Raw genomic sequence first — 17,695 nt, 5'->3', positions numbered from 1 at the left:
TAGCCAAGCAACAACTCAATATTGAAATTAGGATCGGTTGAAATTCCACTTCTCAGACCTTTCCGTTTATATGCAAGTAATCAGTAAATAGAAAACTTTAAAGAAGACATACTGTAATTGATTAGTTTTATTGTTCGGCTGAGCATATTTTGTCATTATGTTTGTGATAGAAGCCTTTCATGTGAGTCAACCTAATGTCCTTACAGAACAATACATTTCTCTTGATTTCCAGCTGTTGTCAGCAACTTAAGCTTAATTCCAGACTTGCTTTTATGCAGAAACAAAAGCCAACACTTTGTTTTATCAATTCAAATTTAATAACCTTTTTCAATCTAAAATATAAAGAGATTAAATATTAGCGTTTTACTTATTTACAAATGGATCAAAGCAAAACGTAGCTTTACATAAAAATATAATTGGAAAGCGATTATGTTTTTGTCACTGTTTATTAATCTGTTATTCTTTTAGTTTTTTTGATTTTGTCCAAATTAGTTTATTAGTTTTTCATGAAATTCTGCATCAAGTTATATGGCTATGAACAAGGCAAAAAACTGAATAGTTTCCTTATACCCCGGTTGGCTAAAATACTCCAACATAGCTAGGCATAGCAATTATTTAACAATATTTAAAATTGCGATTCGTTTTAGCTTAAAATCCATAAAAATTTAGCATTAATGGTTATTTATATCAAAAAAGATATAGCTGACCCCAGAACATTTTGGTCTCTCTTTTATGAAGACTGAAAATTCTCTCAAATGTTTTAAACTACACTTATTAGTTTTTCTCCAACAACTAAATAATTTTTATTAAAAGAAAATGTTTTTGTGCTTTATATACTTCATTCTGTTAAGCTTATGGCAAGATAAAACGGAACACAGTTTATATGCTATTTCAGCAAAGAAAGCTCGAGATTATGCAGTTTCTCTTTCTCTCTTACATATTATCAGACAAAATGAGTACAGCTTTAAAATGACGACACAACTGATGATAAAAGAAAACTAAAGATTTTATTTTGTTTTTGTTACGGAAATCACATTCGCAGCTTATCTTACAACTTTACCATTTTTCTTTGTGGTGGTCACTTTTTCAAATTTTAGACCATTTCAAAGACGGGTGAGATTTACATATAAAAAATAGCAGCCAGTCAATTGAATGGTTCAAGAATCTCTCCATCTTTTTCTTCTCCTCTCCCTTACTTGTCTATAAAAAAGAAATTACAAAACAGTTTTATCAAATAATTATCATTTATTATTGTTTTTATTATTATTTACTCACTAGTTTTCACAGCAATCATTATCAATGACTGCTGACCGACAATAAACAATGATGTTCTTTAGAATCTGAGTGATAAAGTCTTCCAAGATTTCCAGAACATTCTGTCGCTTTTCATAATTGTTACAAATCATTTTACATTATCGCAACAATTGCTAACCATTGATTTCTTGTTGGCAAGGACGATTGGTCTTCTTTGGAGTTTCAATGTCTTCCCAAGGTTTCCGTATCCTCTACACCTTTCTAGTAGATGCTTGTTTCATGCTCTCTCACTTCCGTTTTCTTATCCTCTTTCATCCTTCACAACCATTTTCCGTGATGCCAACGATTTATTATCATTATCATTGATAATAAAATCCAACAATTCAAGTGAATTGTTTTAAAATCATACTTGTAATCAACAATGACTGTTTCATGAAGTCTTTCAGTCCACAATGATCCTTCATCAGTTTTTGCAAAGTTTTTTGACACATGTCCTTAAGAATTGATATAATTTTTGGTTATTTTAGTCATTTTTATTATTCTTTCATTTGGCTCTAATGAGATAGAAAAACAACTGGTCATCTATTTTTTTATATTTTGTTAGTAAATTCAAAATGTGGTAAATTTTTGACAGTTAGTTATTATTGTTGTTATTTTTTTTTTGCAAAAGACCAAACTGCATTAATATTTCCACTCAATATAGCATTAATAATAAATAATAAAATGCCAAGAATGACACCAAAATAATATCAATAATAGTAATAACATATATGATTCCATATGGTCAAATCTGATGAAAAACAGACCAATGGAAATAAGTTGGTATTCTTCCAAGAGTTTGGCTTCTTTCCATATTGCTCTAAAGTTAACACTGACCAGAGTCAATATGGATTCTGTTGAGATTATGGATTTCTTTGCAATGACATATATTGGCTTATAAGTCAGATATGATGTACCCATCAGAGATGGCAGCATTGTCTGCAGTGAACAATCTTTTAGTACAATTCAATTACAAACCTAATATAGTACCTGTTCTATTTGGCTTTTGAAATCTTTTTTTCAGCAAGTCATTTTTCACATGTACATTCTTATCTAAAAAAATCTTTTATTACCATTAATTGCATTTGAAAACCCATTTCAATTAAAAAGTTCATTTGATAGGTGGCTATCACTCTTACCCCTAGGTCCTGGATATGACCTTAAACTATATCCAGTGGTGAGGCCCCAGCTTGCGGGCTTTGGGGAGTGTGGAGCCACCCTTTAATTACCATTGCTCCCAGGTCCACTCTGATTCGGAGTGGTAGTACCTGTTAGGGTTCCAACTATGGGTTAAATAGAAACCGACTTGAAAATAACAAATATATTCTATTAAAAACTTTTTCTTCAAAATCTTTGAATTCGGCATTAAATAACCCGAAAAGGGTTGATATGCCGTAAAACAAAAACAACCAACCAACCAACTCTTACCCCTAAACTAAACTAAAGCAAATTTATAAGTCAAAACTGATACACATTAAAAGTGGGCAAAAGTTTCAAATTTTATCCAGTAAGACGCTTAATAACAGGTTTTTAGTTGATAAAAAAAAAAGAATATCCCAAAATTCAAAGAAGAAAACAGTATATACATTGGAAATTCTGTTTATGACAAGCCAAAGTGTCCAGCGTGCCCGAGCTACACATTCGTTTCTTATTTCACTACTGTAGACTAATGTGATCCTAACGTATTAAATAAATCTACTATATGAAGGGGATGATCGTCAGTAGTCAGTTCCATTATAAAATCTTGTATGAAGTTTATCTTATAAGTGGTGCAACCTCTAAGAATGTTTGGAAAACTTAATGAAAATAAGAAATAACAATCACTAAATAATGTGATAGTCGTATGAAGTTTGAATTCTCGAAATTTGTTTCAGCTAACTTGGATACAACTGAATAAAGTACACTAAAGTGACTCTTCTCAGTCACACTTATCCGCATTTACTTCATTTCGTGCACCTTTTTCATGTGCATCTGTAAACCATATTTCAAGTCCAGAATGCAATGAGAATGCACACAAACCCACAAACATATACACAGATGTCAGATTTCATATATAGAGAGGAAGACAGATTTATTTTAGAATATATAAACAATATTTTTCTTTATTTTATTAACATTTTGTAGTGTCTTTAGTTTGTCTCACCTTATGACTTTCTGCTTCTTTAAGATTCATTGTTTGCATTAGTTTATCCAATTGAGATTAATCCGAAAAAACAAAACTGAATTTACACTTTTTAAATCACATATTGTTTGGAAACTTTATTAGAATTTATCAAAATCAGATCCGTCTTTTGTGAATCTTTCTAACCAAAATGCCTGTTGCCTCTAGAGGATCATCTTTTGTGAACAAGTAGACCAATCATTTTTATTTCCCTAATGTCAAGCAAAGGCTTATAAATGATGCTAAAACTATATATCTAGGAAATCAGCTGGGAATATTACAACAGAGGCAATTAAATTTGTCTCTTTTTTCCAATCTCACAAATGAATAAAAACAACAACACCACTAAAAACAGTATTTTCCATGACCGGTAGCAATGAAAACTTAACAAAATTTCAAAAGAATAATTCAAGAAAACATTTTTATTTCGACCATTCCTTAGTTTCATTTCAATTTCTCTAAATCTAAAAATAATAAATATGTCTATATTTAAAAATCAGTATATTGGGAAATCTTTCCAACTTGGGACTTTTCATTACAAAATGTTTCTAAAGCCGTTTTTATAATTGTATTAAAGAAAAGTGTGTCACTCACAGAGGAGAAATATCAGTCAACACTAATATCATTGTAGTTTTTATAGTAACTACCACTAATCAAGTGGACTTGCCTAGCTGTAAATTCTCATTCTCCTAGGTGAATTGCCCAATGAAAGCTTCATAGTCTTGTCGTATTAAAGGAGAGATGGGTATAAGTACAAATAGAATTAATAGAATTTGGATCTGGCATGCCAAGCAAGGTTGTAGTTTGTGCAGGTAACTCTAACCCACACTTACTGATTCTGAGTGATAAAATTAAAATAATTACAAATACAGAAGTAGAAAAGTAAGTCTTCACCATTAAATCTTGCTATTAACAATGCTAATTTAGGTGCCTGAAAGGTATATATTCATATACGAATACAGATTTTCCTACTAATCTGATGTTGAGCAAGCGTTGTAAAACGATTACAATCGTGTTTCAGGTTAACTTTAGCATGCTGTTTTGTTCTGTTTTTTTTTTTTTTATATTTGATCAGATTAGGATTCAACAATGTAGTTTTATTTTTATATTTATAAAACATTTAAGATTTTCAATAATTGACATTTTATTATGCTTTATTAATATATTATATTCATTTAAACTCATTTTACGTTTTTAGTACTAGTCACCTCGTGTTAATGGAATGTAAACATATACGGATTCCTAATTTTAGTCAAACTGGATGGAGAGTACCATAATGGGTTACACTATCAAAGTTGTGCAGATCATCCAATATGTGCTGAAGATGAACTAGAAAACAACTATCAAATTGACATGAGACGAGGACACTAGCTCGAGCAGTTCAGAAAATGAGATATTAAGAAAAAGAGAAAATTGTGATACCTTTACATCAAACTTGTATTAATAACGATTTGCTTCCTAAATGCACACATGCACACACGTGTATGCGTGTGTGCATGTGCATGAGAGAGGGATTAAATTAAGGCAAAATATCTATAGCATTATTTGTATCAATTCTAAGAATTCAAGATCAACAAAGATTTGGCATACGATCGTTTCTAAGACTATTAAGAATTATTAATTTTTATAATTCCAATATGTCTTTTCATTAGCGCCCTTTCACACCATCACATAAGGAAGTCAACTAAAAAACATCAACATTTATCATCTTATTTAAACATATATATACAATTATTATAGGAAAAAACACACCTCCATAAATTTATGCTAGTACTACTAATACTAATAATAACAAATAATAATAAAAAATATATATATAATTAGAACAAAAAATTCAAAATTAGAAAATACAATAGTAATATTCCATAATCATAATAATTGTAAAGACACAAATATAATGAACAGCTACAAGAATGAAATTTTGCTTATAGATGCACCTTAATAAAGTGCATAAAGTGATAGAAGTATGTAGACAGTGATTAGAGTGCAGTTCAAGAAAAACATGTAGTGTACTTTGTTCTATTCTATTGAAGCCTTTGCAAGCAACTACAGAAAATTTAAACTTCATGTTGCAAGTAATCTGTTTAATACTTGATGCTTGTGATTTTGAATTCGCCATCTAATATATGACCGCTTTTATTCCCGGGCATTGCTAGTACTTCTGCAAACTAATGTATGCAAATATATACTTATAGTTTTGGAAGTTTTTCAACTTTTAAAACTATATAAAAAACTTATTTAAATTTTATATTTGTTTATCATTCATTGGAAAACTATTTAGTCAGTAAGTCATTTCATTACCTGCAATCGCAATTTTTTCCTATAATAATTGCTGTATCGACTTCTTTTCCCGAATTCACAATAGTCCATATGTTATTTCAGGGATCATCAGTTGTCTACCAGGAAACATTGTTTCAGGGATTTATATATAGTCATTCACAGACAGACTGTTTCGATGTACCACAGCTATTTAGAGCTGCTAGATTAGCACTCATCTCAAGCCAGGAACTGAACCTGCAACCATCTAGTTGATAATCGGCAACTCTAGAGAAAGAAAACATGAAACAGCATGAATGTTTTTAAGAGATAACTTATTTTAACTGTATTTACAATCTCACCTTCTTGGAAAATATGAAACGATAAAGTATAGTTTGGTCTGAAGAAGTTGCTTAATGTGGTTGAAATAAATTATTGCTTAAACACTACCATGTGCTTTCCACTTATTTTTATCAATATTATTCTCTAAACTTAAGCCTGCAAAAGACTGTCCTGATCATCCAACATCCACCATAACCTGGATGCTTGTTTAATTCTCTCCCACTGCTAGAACTTCGACACCAGGGTCGGTAAGTGGGATTGAGAAGTAAGCGCCCAAGAGGAGGGGCACGCTGACCTACAAAAAGTGCATAGGTAGTCCCGTTGGCACTCCCCGGTGAGGGCGCCTCAGGCGATTTATAATAAACTAATCGCTTCTCAAAGAGAGAAGGCAAAGCCTGGGAAGGTGGACCTCCTAGAACTACACAGAACTAAACTCCCACCGCAAAATCAACAGGAACCGGATCATTGCAGTAATGGTCTAATCTCTGTTGATTTTTGGTGGCTTCGGATAAAAATCCTTGGCCGAAAACCTGGATGTAAATGTTCGTAATACTACCAAAAATATACACGTTACAATTTATGCTAAAAAAGCAATCAATCAGCCTTGAAGTCGATCTTATCTAAAAAGAATTCTTTTGTGACATTCAAATGTTTCAAACATTTATTTAATGGAGTGACTAGTTTCTCTCTTCATGCTTAATCCCTAGCAAAATAAAAATGGTTGCTTAGAGATTCAAAGGTGACTTGCCTACAATAATTTTGTAATCGCCAACAGAAGGAGTTGTGATGGCTTATCTCTTTGTTTGTCCACTCAGATATTTCCATCTATTCTTGCTGAGAAAGGGTGATGTTTGCAAATACAATGTACAAATGAATATCAATAGATTTCCTTATTATAATGATGGAATGCACACATTCCATTAGCCATGCGGCCTCTTGAATCTCAACCCAGTTTTATTTTGTGTCTGTGTGCATTTTAAAAAGCAGCATCTGCCTCAGTTCTTAAGAAATGTCATCCTTTCTGCTTCCCTTTCTTTCATTTTCTGAACACTACAGAAAATGAAAAAAGATTTTTCCAAATAAGAAATCTTTCTAATAAGAACTATATTTTCAATTCATCACTTATTCTAAAGAGATTTACTTCATCTTTTTTGGAGCTAGAAATTCGTTGAGTGATATTTTCACAGCTAGAACAAATATAAAATGATATAATCTGCTCTAATGGGAGTTTTATTAGTAACACAACTACTCTTTCTTATTGCTTATCAAACTAACTAAGTTTTGCATGCCAGCTATAGAAAGTGATAAATGCCTGAAATGTAGACAAGGCACACAAAAAAAAAAAAAAAAAAAGGCTTTTAAAACAATGTAAATCTTAAAATTGACGAAGTGTATTTGACAACTATAACAAAAGCACTTTAAGATATTGGAATATTGAAGAAAGAATGCTTAGAAAATTTCCTTTTAAATTATAAACTTTTATTTTTGTCCATTAGTTTTATTTCATGGTTTGTTTGTTTTTTCATTCTTGAGGAGTTATTTCCCTTTAATGTTTTCCCTCAGTGCGAAGACTTGTTCACAGTATTGCCACATCGAATTCACTAAAAGTAGTTACCCAATTGTTTCATGATAACAATATTTTCAAATAACAATATTCATGTCTCATTATAGTATATAACGTTTTATAGTAGCGTTTGACATCAATTTGTTTCTCCCAAATTTCATGATTTACAATGAAGCATAAGAAAAGGGTAAAACGTCATAAAGAAACAAAATGTAAAAACCACAAAGTAAGACTGAATAGCAAATATCGAAGTGAAAATGTTGTGTCAGCAAGAAGATATTACAGGCTTGTGAAGGTTACAAATGAGTGAAATGACATTAACATGTGTTTTTTCACTCTTTTGCTCTTTTCTTTTGCAATCAATGGCATTGTTTTATTGATGCTCACCAATTAACATATTCGTTGTCATCAACCCCCAGAAAGACATTCCTTCTTTCGGTTTCAAAATAAAATGGATACCCTTATCTCTAGTAAAGCAATGGTTGCTTAATCTCCAATTTCATCTTTTCTAATTCCGCTTTACTTTAATTCAGTGACAAGGTGATGTCCAGGACAACTTCGAATGCTGGGATAAGATAATAAACTCTAGTTTTATTTTTAATTTTTTCTTCTCTGAAACTAGTTGCACAATCGACGGTTAAGAGTCTAGTCTATCATATTATTTAATTCATAGCTAAACAGATGTATTAAAGTATTGGAAAAAGCGGTGCAGTACTCATGAAAGAACTCGAACCAGGAACACCAAACTCACTATAAAAAAATAAATAATAATATAGCCTTTCATTTTCAACACTATTTAACAAGTAAAACGCTCATCTAAAATATATATCGTTTATAATTTATTTTTACTCCAGATATTCAATAAAAATATTGGATTATTAGTAAATCAAAAATTAATCAACCACATTTGATTTCATCAAAATAGCATTATAATATTTTATTAATTTGGTTTTATCAAAGGAATTTAATTTTGTTGTTCCATTTTTTGGGGGGAGGGGGAGTCCACCACACGTCATGCTCTGAACGCTAGATATTTTTTAATGTCAGTCATTTTTATTACTTCTTATTAATCAGCAACTTTTATTTAATTCACTGCGTTTCTCTCTGTTGCGTGAAAAAATAATCAAAAATTTTTTTTTTAATTTCAGAAGACAGAAAGTTGTTTGTGGGAATGCTCAACAAACAACAAACAGAAGATGATATTCGACAGTTATTCCAACCTTATGGAACGATTGAAGAATGCACTATTCTGCGAGATCAAAATGGAAACAGCAAGGGTAAGATAGCATTCATCTTAAAATTGGCTTCATAAATTCAGTATTAAAAAAAGCAAAACTAAGAGATCTTTTATAACTTATATTTTATAACATCAATACATCTACTTGCATTCTTTTATGATAAAATGCATAAAATATCAAGCGCCATTTTCCTTTCTTTTGAATAATAAAACGTTATCAAATGCAATATTAAAATATGAGTTTTGCTCTAGAAGGAAAATAATTCATAAGATTTTTCAATTAAATGTATTCCTGTATTGTTTTTTAATACTTCTCTAATTTCTTTTTTATAACATTTTCACCCCAAATAAGGCACATCGCCACTTCGATGTAGGGGGCTACTATCAGGAACATAAGCTACTGGGGTACTATGTAGGGAGTTGAGCAGCAAGATGTCGGTTCACGTTACACTTGAACTTCTGCATGTCAGTGCAGTTGGGGAAGCAGGGTCCCAGAAGGGAGTTCCAAATCTAGCAGTTCTGGGGAAGAAACTACTGGAGTAGAAGGCTCTCTTACATCTAGGGATCTCTACTGTGAAAGGGTGGGATTTAGCTACTTGTTGGGTCTGTAGAGGGTATTTACGTCGAGGAGATACAAGTGCTTGCAGTTCTTCAGAGCATTCACCGTTAAAGTACTTGTATAATAGGTAGGGATGCAACATTTCATCGATGGGACAGAGGCTGAAGCTTAGATGACAGTTCAGAACCTTTTAGGTTGGCAACTCTCTTTTGAACCTTGTCCAGGTGCGAGAGACTAGTAGCAGATGCACTAGCCCAAATATGACAACAGTACTCCATACATGGGCGAATAGTGGCCTTATAGAGGTACAGGATACTTTTGGGCGTTAGTACCTTTCTAGCATGGTAGAGAGAGCCTACTTTCTTCACAGTGGTCCTGGCAATACTCTCAATGTAATTGTTCCAACTCATGTTTCCTGTGAACGTTAGGCCGAGGAGTTTAAAAGATGTACTTTCAGATAAAGAGTCATTGGGCATTGCTATTGGTGGTAGAGAAGGTTTCTTTTAATTATTGAAGGAAACAAGTTTAATCTTGGCAGCATTGAATGTGACCATCCATTTTTGTCCCCATTCTACTACAGATCGGAGGTCATTCTGTAGTGTTTTTGCCATTTCTTTAGATATGTGTTCATTTGTTTTCCTGTCGTGTCTGTTATAGAGCATGGTGTCATCAGCATATATGCCCATCTCACAAACAATTTTGTCAGGGAGGTCATTTACTTTTTTAACCATATTCTCAAGTCAACATACAAAATCAAATATTTGGAACATTTACAGCATCTTTTAATACACTTAAGTATTTGTTTTACATCAATTTGTTTCTATCTCTCTTTTTATATATGTGATAGTGATTTCAAATGAGCCAAAAAATACTGATTGAACCTATACAAACTAGTATGTTTAAGATTTAGAGCGGCCATCACACACATAGCATACAGAATACTAGTCTTTCTAATCTTCCATTACCTCTATCTCGACCTTTAATCCCCCATCCTTTCTCATTCATTTCTATATCTCAACACAGACTCAAATATGAGTCTTATTTACATACAACCAAATTTTATTTTTCATAACATTTGACGGAACCTCCTGATATTGACTTTCTGTGACGAGGAAAACCTGATATTTTCATTGCAAACTTTGCTTTCGTATAAGTTATATCGCTTGAAGAGGTCTCTAGTTACTGGTAACTGTCTGAAACATGCTCATGACTGTGTAGCAACATATTACTGCTTATGTAAAAATAAATAAAGAGTATATATATATATATATATATATCATTATTTATTGCCTCATTATACAACTTTGATAAGACCTGATATAAAGTTTTGCAGTTGGGCAAGGGCACTAGTGTGTAGACTTGCAGCTTGAAATGTAACATTAAAATTGGAAGACAAAAATTGACAAAATCAATAAAACAGTAAAATATTAGTTAGAGAGAAGGGTTGAAAAAAATAGAATTAATTACTTTATTTGAGAGAAGAATAAGATGAGATTTAATTGAAACTTTAAACAGTTAATGGCAATTCTAATTTATATGGTGGACATTTGTTTTTTAATATTTTTGCTATACATGGAAATATTATTGAGGTTGATTTTAAAGATATGATCTATTATCTAATTGATTATTTGTTTATTATTATTATTATTATTATTATTATTATTATTATTATTATTATTATTATTAGCATCATATTATTATTTTTTATCGTTATTATTAGCGTTGTTATCATTATCATTTGTTTATTATTATTATTATTACTATTATTATTATCATAGTTATTATTATTATTATTACTATTATTATTATTATTATCATAGTTATTATTATTATTATTATTATTATTATTTTATTATCGTTATTATTATTTGTTTATTATTATTTTATTGTAATAGTTATTATTATTATTATTATTATTATTATTATTATTATTATTATTATTATTATTATAAATAAATAAATTAATTAATTATCGCTTTCAATTTTGTCTTAGGAAATCAGAGAAAACAAATTATAAAACATTGAGGTTGAATTTCTTAACTCAACATGAAAACAAAACTTTACTTCATTTAAATTTAAATAGAGTTTAATGCAATCAACTAATAATTACTGACCAAATGCAGAATAACCCACTGAATTGTCCATGTCATTCCACTTGGAATCACAATGCTACACATGGTATCTATAAAATGAAAACTCAAAGATAACATGTTTTGCTGTGAGTCAAAAACAAATATCACCCAACGCAATAAAAACAAATATTTTTGTTTGATTTAATGCAAAAGAAAAAATTCAATATTTGGGAGAATTTGTCGCCAAACAATGGCAATATTTTAAATGAAAAAGTTAACAAAATGATCAACTTTATCGAAATAAAATTCATAAAGTTTGGATTATTATTCAATTGAAGAACATTTCGTTTCTAAGCTGCAAAAAAGTGAAAATATAACTTTTTAATTTTTTTTCTATGTGGATGGTTTTTAAGAGAAAATCTTGTTTGAGTGTTTTAAATATTTTGACTATTTGTTGCAGGTTGTGCATTCGTGAAATTCTCAACCCATGCTGAGGCACAATCTGCCATTAATGCTCTACATGGAAGCCAGACAATGCCTGTAAGTAAAGCAATCTCCAGTGGAAGTTTTCAACAGCCATCTACATTTTCCTTGTTTTTTTTTCTTCATTTTTTTTATCCTTTTTTTTTTTTTGCTTGAATCTATTTTTAACTTTGTTTCTCAGTCCTTTTCTATACACAATGTCTTTTAATTTATTTTGTTTTATTTTCAAATTTACCAAAAATCTGATTTTGTATTTCCAGAATGTCTTTACCTGCAATTACCTTTTGTTTATCATTATTTATACTGCCCTCTTCATTCTTCCTAATTGAAGAGGTTTTTAAAAATGTCTGAACTGTAATTTCCCAAACAAAATAAACATTTAGTCATTTGAAACGATATCATAAAGTAAGATTATTAAACTTTTAATCAAAAGATTAAATTAAATCACGTGTCTATAGATCACAACGTATATGAGAAAATGTTTGAGGCGCTTATTGTTGGTGTACTCGCGTCACTCATGTTGGTATAATCTGAACTGAATTGAAGACAGACAAAAATCAGTTGAAGTGACTTAATGTAATGATTTGCCAACATATAAAGTACATTTTTTAATGACTCAATAAAAGAAAATTCAAAACTACAATTTTTAAGTAATACATTTTTTAGTTATATTTTTTGTTTTGATTAAAAAAGAAGGGATAAAATAAGAGCAGCATTTTGGACAAACTTCTTTTAATACTATTCGAAACACTTTTTAGAAACCAATTTTTGAAATGATTTCAGTTTAAATCTGAAAGCAACACTTTCATTTATCGATTCATTTTCTTAATCGCCCTTTTTTGTTTAAAAACTGTTTCAATCAAAATCTGTGTCTAATATTATATAATGGACATACATTCGATTTTGACAATTTTTTTTTTTCAGTTGAACATGTTTAACGGGTTCCCTTCCTCCTCCTCCTCCTCCTCCTCCTCCTTTGTTTAGTTTTTCTCCAATCACACGCTGGCATGGCAATTTGTTTTTAAGGTGCCGAAAAAGCAGCATTCTCTGAAATGGAATTGTTTTCTTTCGTCACATAAATGATTAGAATGAAAATCGAAATATTCCAATAACTTTCAAAATCATGTATTATTTTTGAATGGGAATAATTTCATATCAAAAGTATTTTTTTTTTTAAATTGTTTTCTGCAATGTTTATCAGAAACAGAGTTTCAACAATAAAACATGGTTTTATGATTGGTTGTATCTAATCTGCAGAATCAGGACAACTGATCCTTTTAGTATTAATTAATATTTAAAAAAGTTAACTATAATTAAGAGATATTTGACTGAAAGTAAAATCCAAATTACAGAAAAGGTTATCCCTATTTTATATTACAAACTGTAGATGGCATCAGCTTTCTATTATGTGACAACCAAAAATTGAAACAAAAAACAATCTAAACAAGAATGGATGATTTATCTTTAACATAGAATGTGCCAATGCCAAATATAAAAACTCTTTGATTGACACAACAATAATAATAATAATAATAATAATAATAATAATAATAATAATAATAATAATAATAATAATGGACGACACTTTAAAATGTAATCTTTCTACAAAATGATAGTCAAGTCAAAACAAGAACCCATTTTATGGATGATCACTATTAAGCTAATTCCATTGATCAGAGCCTCTCGAGTTTTAGCCTTCAATTAAATGTCAAACGCACAGCACAAACTTTATACTCAAAATTTTCATATATAGATTAATCATAGATTATAATATGCAAGAATTGAATTATAAAAATGACCATTTTCTAGGAAGACCTTAATAAATTTTTTTGAGAATTTGAGCTTTAGTCTTTGAAATTTCAAATATTTTTGCAATTTTCACAACATTGATGGCACATAAAACAAGTTTTACTATAATTTCAACCTCTTATTTTGTTACTATAAGAAAATATCACTAAACCGATGATTTCAAAACTTCAAATAAAACATTTCATTTGTAACTGTTTCTGTAAAGATTCATATGAATTGGAAAGAGATTAACATTTTTTAAATGACAAATTTCTTTTTGAATTCTTGTACAAGAAGTTGAATTGATTCAAATATTACTTGACTTAATACATTCTTTATAAAACCTTAATTCATGATTAAACGTCATGTTCAATATTAAAGGTAATTAAAAGTAAAAAAAAAGGCACCAACAAAATATTGCTGTAGTAAAGGTTAATAATCCTGATGATTTGTTAGAAAAGATTAAAAAGACAAGAAAACCATTAATCGTTTGCTATTTTTTATGTCATGCAAAATCTTTTCAGATTCTCTTAATTGCTTAATCTTGTTCATAACTCCAATATTTCACATTGATTGTCTCATGATTATTCCATTTCAAACAATCGGAAAAGAAACAATAAAATCAATTTAAAAACATCTCCTTCTTCCGTTATTGACACAAATGTTTTATTTCACTCTCATGCCTCTTTATTTATTGAATTTAAGTACAAGTTCTGAATTCTATTTCATATGGGAGGGACTTTTGAATTAATGGAATTTCTAAATATGAAACACAATTTTTTTATTATCCCTCCTCTCCTGTGTAATGTAAATGTATTGGCAATAGTAGGAAGCAGTGGGTAGCCACAAACCAGATCATAACAAGACACTGCAGGACTGAAGTAAACAAACACAGGTGAAGACAAATAGACTCCTAAATCTGCCCAAAGTGTGAGGAACCCCCCGCCAGGACATAGACCACATGATCCTAAACTGTCCAATCACCTGACTGGAAGGAGGTTATGCGACAGCCCATCTATCTGAAGAAGATCATTTTTTAGACTGGCTAAAAAATAACGGTATAGAGATCTAATCCACATATAATATATACTACAGATATATTACCTTCATGATTTGGCCAATTTGCAGGCACGATTGTTCAAAGAACACGCGAGTTCGCAACAAGGTCCATTTTCAGCATTGCGTATTTGTACACCTTTAAGCGAAACCATTAGTGAGAGAGGTTTGCTTTCCAAGGATACATTTTTCATGCCACAGGTCTTACAATTTATTTCGGCTGCTAGTAACTTTTTTTTTTTGACAATAGTCGATGACTTTTTCAAGCATGTGTAAATGCTTGTCAAGGATGGTTAGATTTGTTATAGTGTTATGCTCCATGAGTTACAGATAACAATTATGTTTTTTGTTCTCTTCCGATATTTATCCAAAAGTCGTCTGGTACTTTTATGGCTTTTCATTGGGTAATTGGGTTCGCATTTATTGTCAATTTCTGATTAGTTTATCTATTTGATGCTCAGAAGTTTCCGTCAAGTTCGATGCAAACTCGAGCAGATGCTTACATACATCCGCATATTATACTAGTACCCAGTTTAGGTTCGATTCACAGGAAAAGAGTAAGTGAATTTCTAAAAGTCATCCAATACATACCAACATGTTAAACCAAATATGATGATGATAATAATGATGAATAAATGTACATTATCTTGACACTTTATTATTTATTCATTAGTATTTGCTATTGCTATAAATGTACATTATCTTGACACTTTATTATTTATTCATTAGTATTTGCTATTGCTATAAAGTTCTATCTGAATGTACATTGAGCCATTTATATTTACAAAATCTGCTGTTTCTGTTCCGATTTTGAGAAGTTGAGAAATTCACATATTATATATATATATATATATATATATATATATATATATATATATATATATATATATATATAGTTGCAAACTTTGCTTTTGTATAAGTTGTATCGCCTGAAGCGGTTTCTAGTTACTAGTAACTAGCTGGCTGAAATATGCTCATGACTGTGTAGCAACATATTACTGCATATGTAAAAACTAATGTAAAGTACAAATTTATTAAGCATGGCAAAAAAAATCATTATTTTAACAAATGATCAAGGAAATGTTTTTAATGGTTTTCATTGGAGATAGAATTAAACAACTGTCTGTACGAAACTCTCTGGTTAATAATATGGCAAAATGACTTTTCTATTGTTCATTGGCATTGCCTGGATTGTTTTCCAAAATTCCATTCAGCCGTGGTGGAATTTAAAAAGTTTTTCTAGAAAAGTTCATATTTGATTTTCCTTCATCTTGGATGAGAGATTTAGTCAAATTTTTGCTTTACTGATAAGTAATCTCACATTTCAAACACGTTTTCAAAACGTCGAATTTCAATGTGTTTAATGCATTAATATTGGGGTTTTATTTTGTTTTATGACAGCTACAATATAATACACCCTAAAACAACAAACAATAACGAAAGATATTGTTTGTTTCATTTTTGATGCTAATACAGTTGAATGTCTGATGATCGTTATTTCCGATATACACTGAAAAAGACCATAAAAAATGTTTTCTGCAAATATTAACACTACGAGCAATTTTCTGCTGAAATGTGGTGAACATACAAAGTAAATATCTTTGTGAATAAATATAAACTTTACAAAATAGAAAAATGTGTAAATAATAAGTTATCTCATGTTGCTATTATTAATATTTATATTTTTAAATTATGATATCGTCTGCAAAGAAACATTTCAAATTCGAAGATATTAACTTTATTTTCAAAATTATGACTGCACTTGACACATACTTATTTCCTGCTCTATTTTGTAAGATAAATATTTTGACTTTTACATTTTTAAAATTAAAGAAAAGACCAAATATTTATTTTATTTATCCAAACATTTTAACAAAATATTTTCTAATCAAATATTTCATTGCTTTCTTCAAGTCAGTTTATTTTATCTAAATGAGATTAAAGTAATGTTTATATTAGTTTTATAGATTTTTATAGATTTATATAATTTTATCTGAAATAAAATTAATTTTTATAATATTGTTTTATATTATGTTTATTTTTAAATAGCTTTTGTATTATTTTATCTGATATTAAAGTATTTTATATTAGCATTATATTATTTTTATATTTTGTTTATAATTTTTATATTATTTTATCTGAGTTAAATTAACTTTTATTATATTAGTTTTATATTTGCAAATAGTTTTACACATTTATATTTTATTAACTTTTATGAAATTAAATTAGGTTTTTATTAGTTTCATATTTTTATAATTTTTTTTATAATTTTTACATTAATATATCTGAGATTAAAACCGTTTTATATCAGTTTTATACTAATTTCATAGGTTTCATACTATTTTAGCAAAGATTAAAGATGTTTTATATTAGAAATAGCAAATCCATTTGAAAACTTTTTCATGTGAGTTTTTTTAAAACTGCAGTCTATGCGTTGAATACACAATAAATGTCATTCTACTTAAATAGTTGTATACAGAGAAGATGAACCTCAATTTAAGTATTATTATTTGCAAAAAAATCTCATTTTATAAAAGTAAAAAGTTGTAAAATATTTCATTGCGAATAAAAAAATAAATTGAATTTATTTGCACTTTAATATTACTTAATAAAATTTTGAATTTTTATCGCTTATTTATTAACAAATAAACATTTAAATCGATAATATCGAGCAATTATTAATATCTTTTTCAAAAAAATAGTAAAAATAATCGCCATAATTTTTCACCATTTATTTCTCAAAACATTCAATGCAGAATTATAAAGTTTTCCAAAATAATGTTTTATTGGACTCCAAATAAATGTATCACAATAGTATCTTCAGATAATGTTTTATTGGACTCCAAATAAATGTATCACAATAGTATCTTCAGATAATGTTTTA

The 17,695-nt window shown here is 29.4% G+C and overlaps 1 protein-coding gene across 44 annotated transcripts in view; it reads left to right on the top strand.

Annotated features, from left to right (window-relative positions):
• Window positions 1-17,695, top strand: part of LOC145245733 (CUGBP Elav-like family member 3-A) — a 979,738-nt gene that overhangs the window by 854,441 nt on the left and 107,602 nt on the right. For all 44 annotated transcript variants that reach the window (XM_080107310.1, XM_080107303.1, XM_080107290.1 and 41 more), the window contains 2 exons: window positions 8,765-8,893; window positions 11,945-12,024. In XM_080107310.1, coding sequence (XP_079963436.1) covers window positions 8,765-8,893; window positions 11,945-12,024 — 209 coding nt within the window. The remainder of the gene's footprint in view (window positions 1-8,764; window positions 8,894-11,944; window positions 12,025-17,695) is intronic.

Source organism: Euprymna scolopes, chromosome 23 (genome assembly GCF_053919585.1).
Source record: "Euprymna scolopes isolate OS-2025 chromosome 23, ASM5391958v1, whole genome shotgun sequence".
NCBI classification, from domain to species: domain Eukaryota; kingdom Metazoa; phylum Mollusca; class Cephalopoda; order Sepiida; family Sepiolidae; genus Euprymna; species Euprymna scolopes.
Note: the sequence above shows the minus strand (reverse complement) of the source record. Positions and strands in the feature narration are given on the sequence as shown.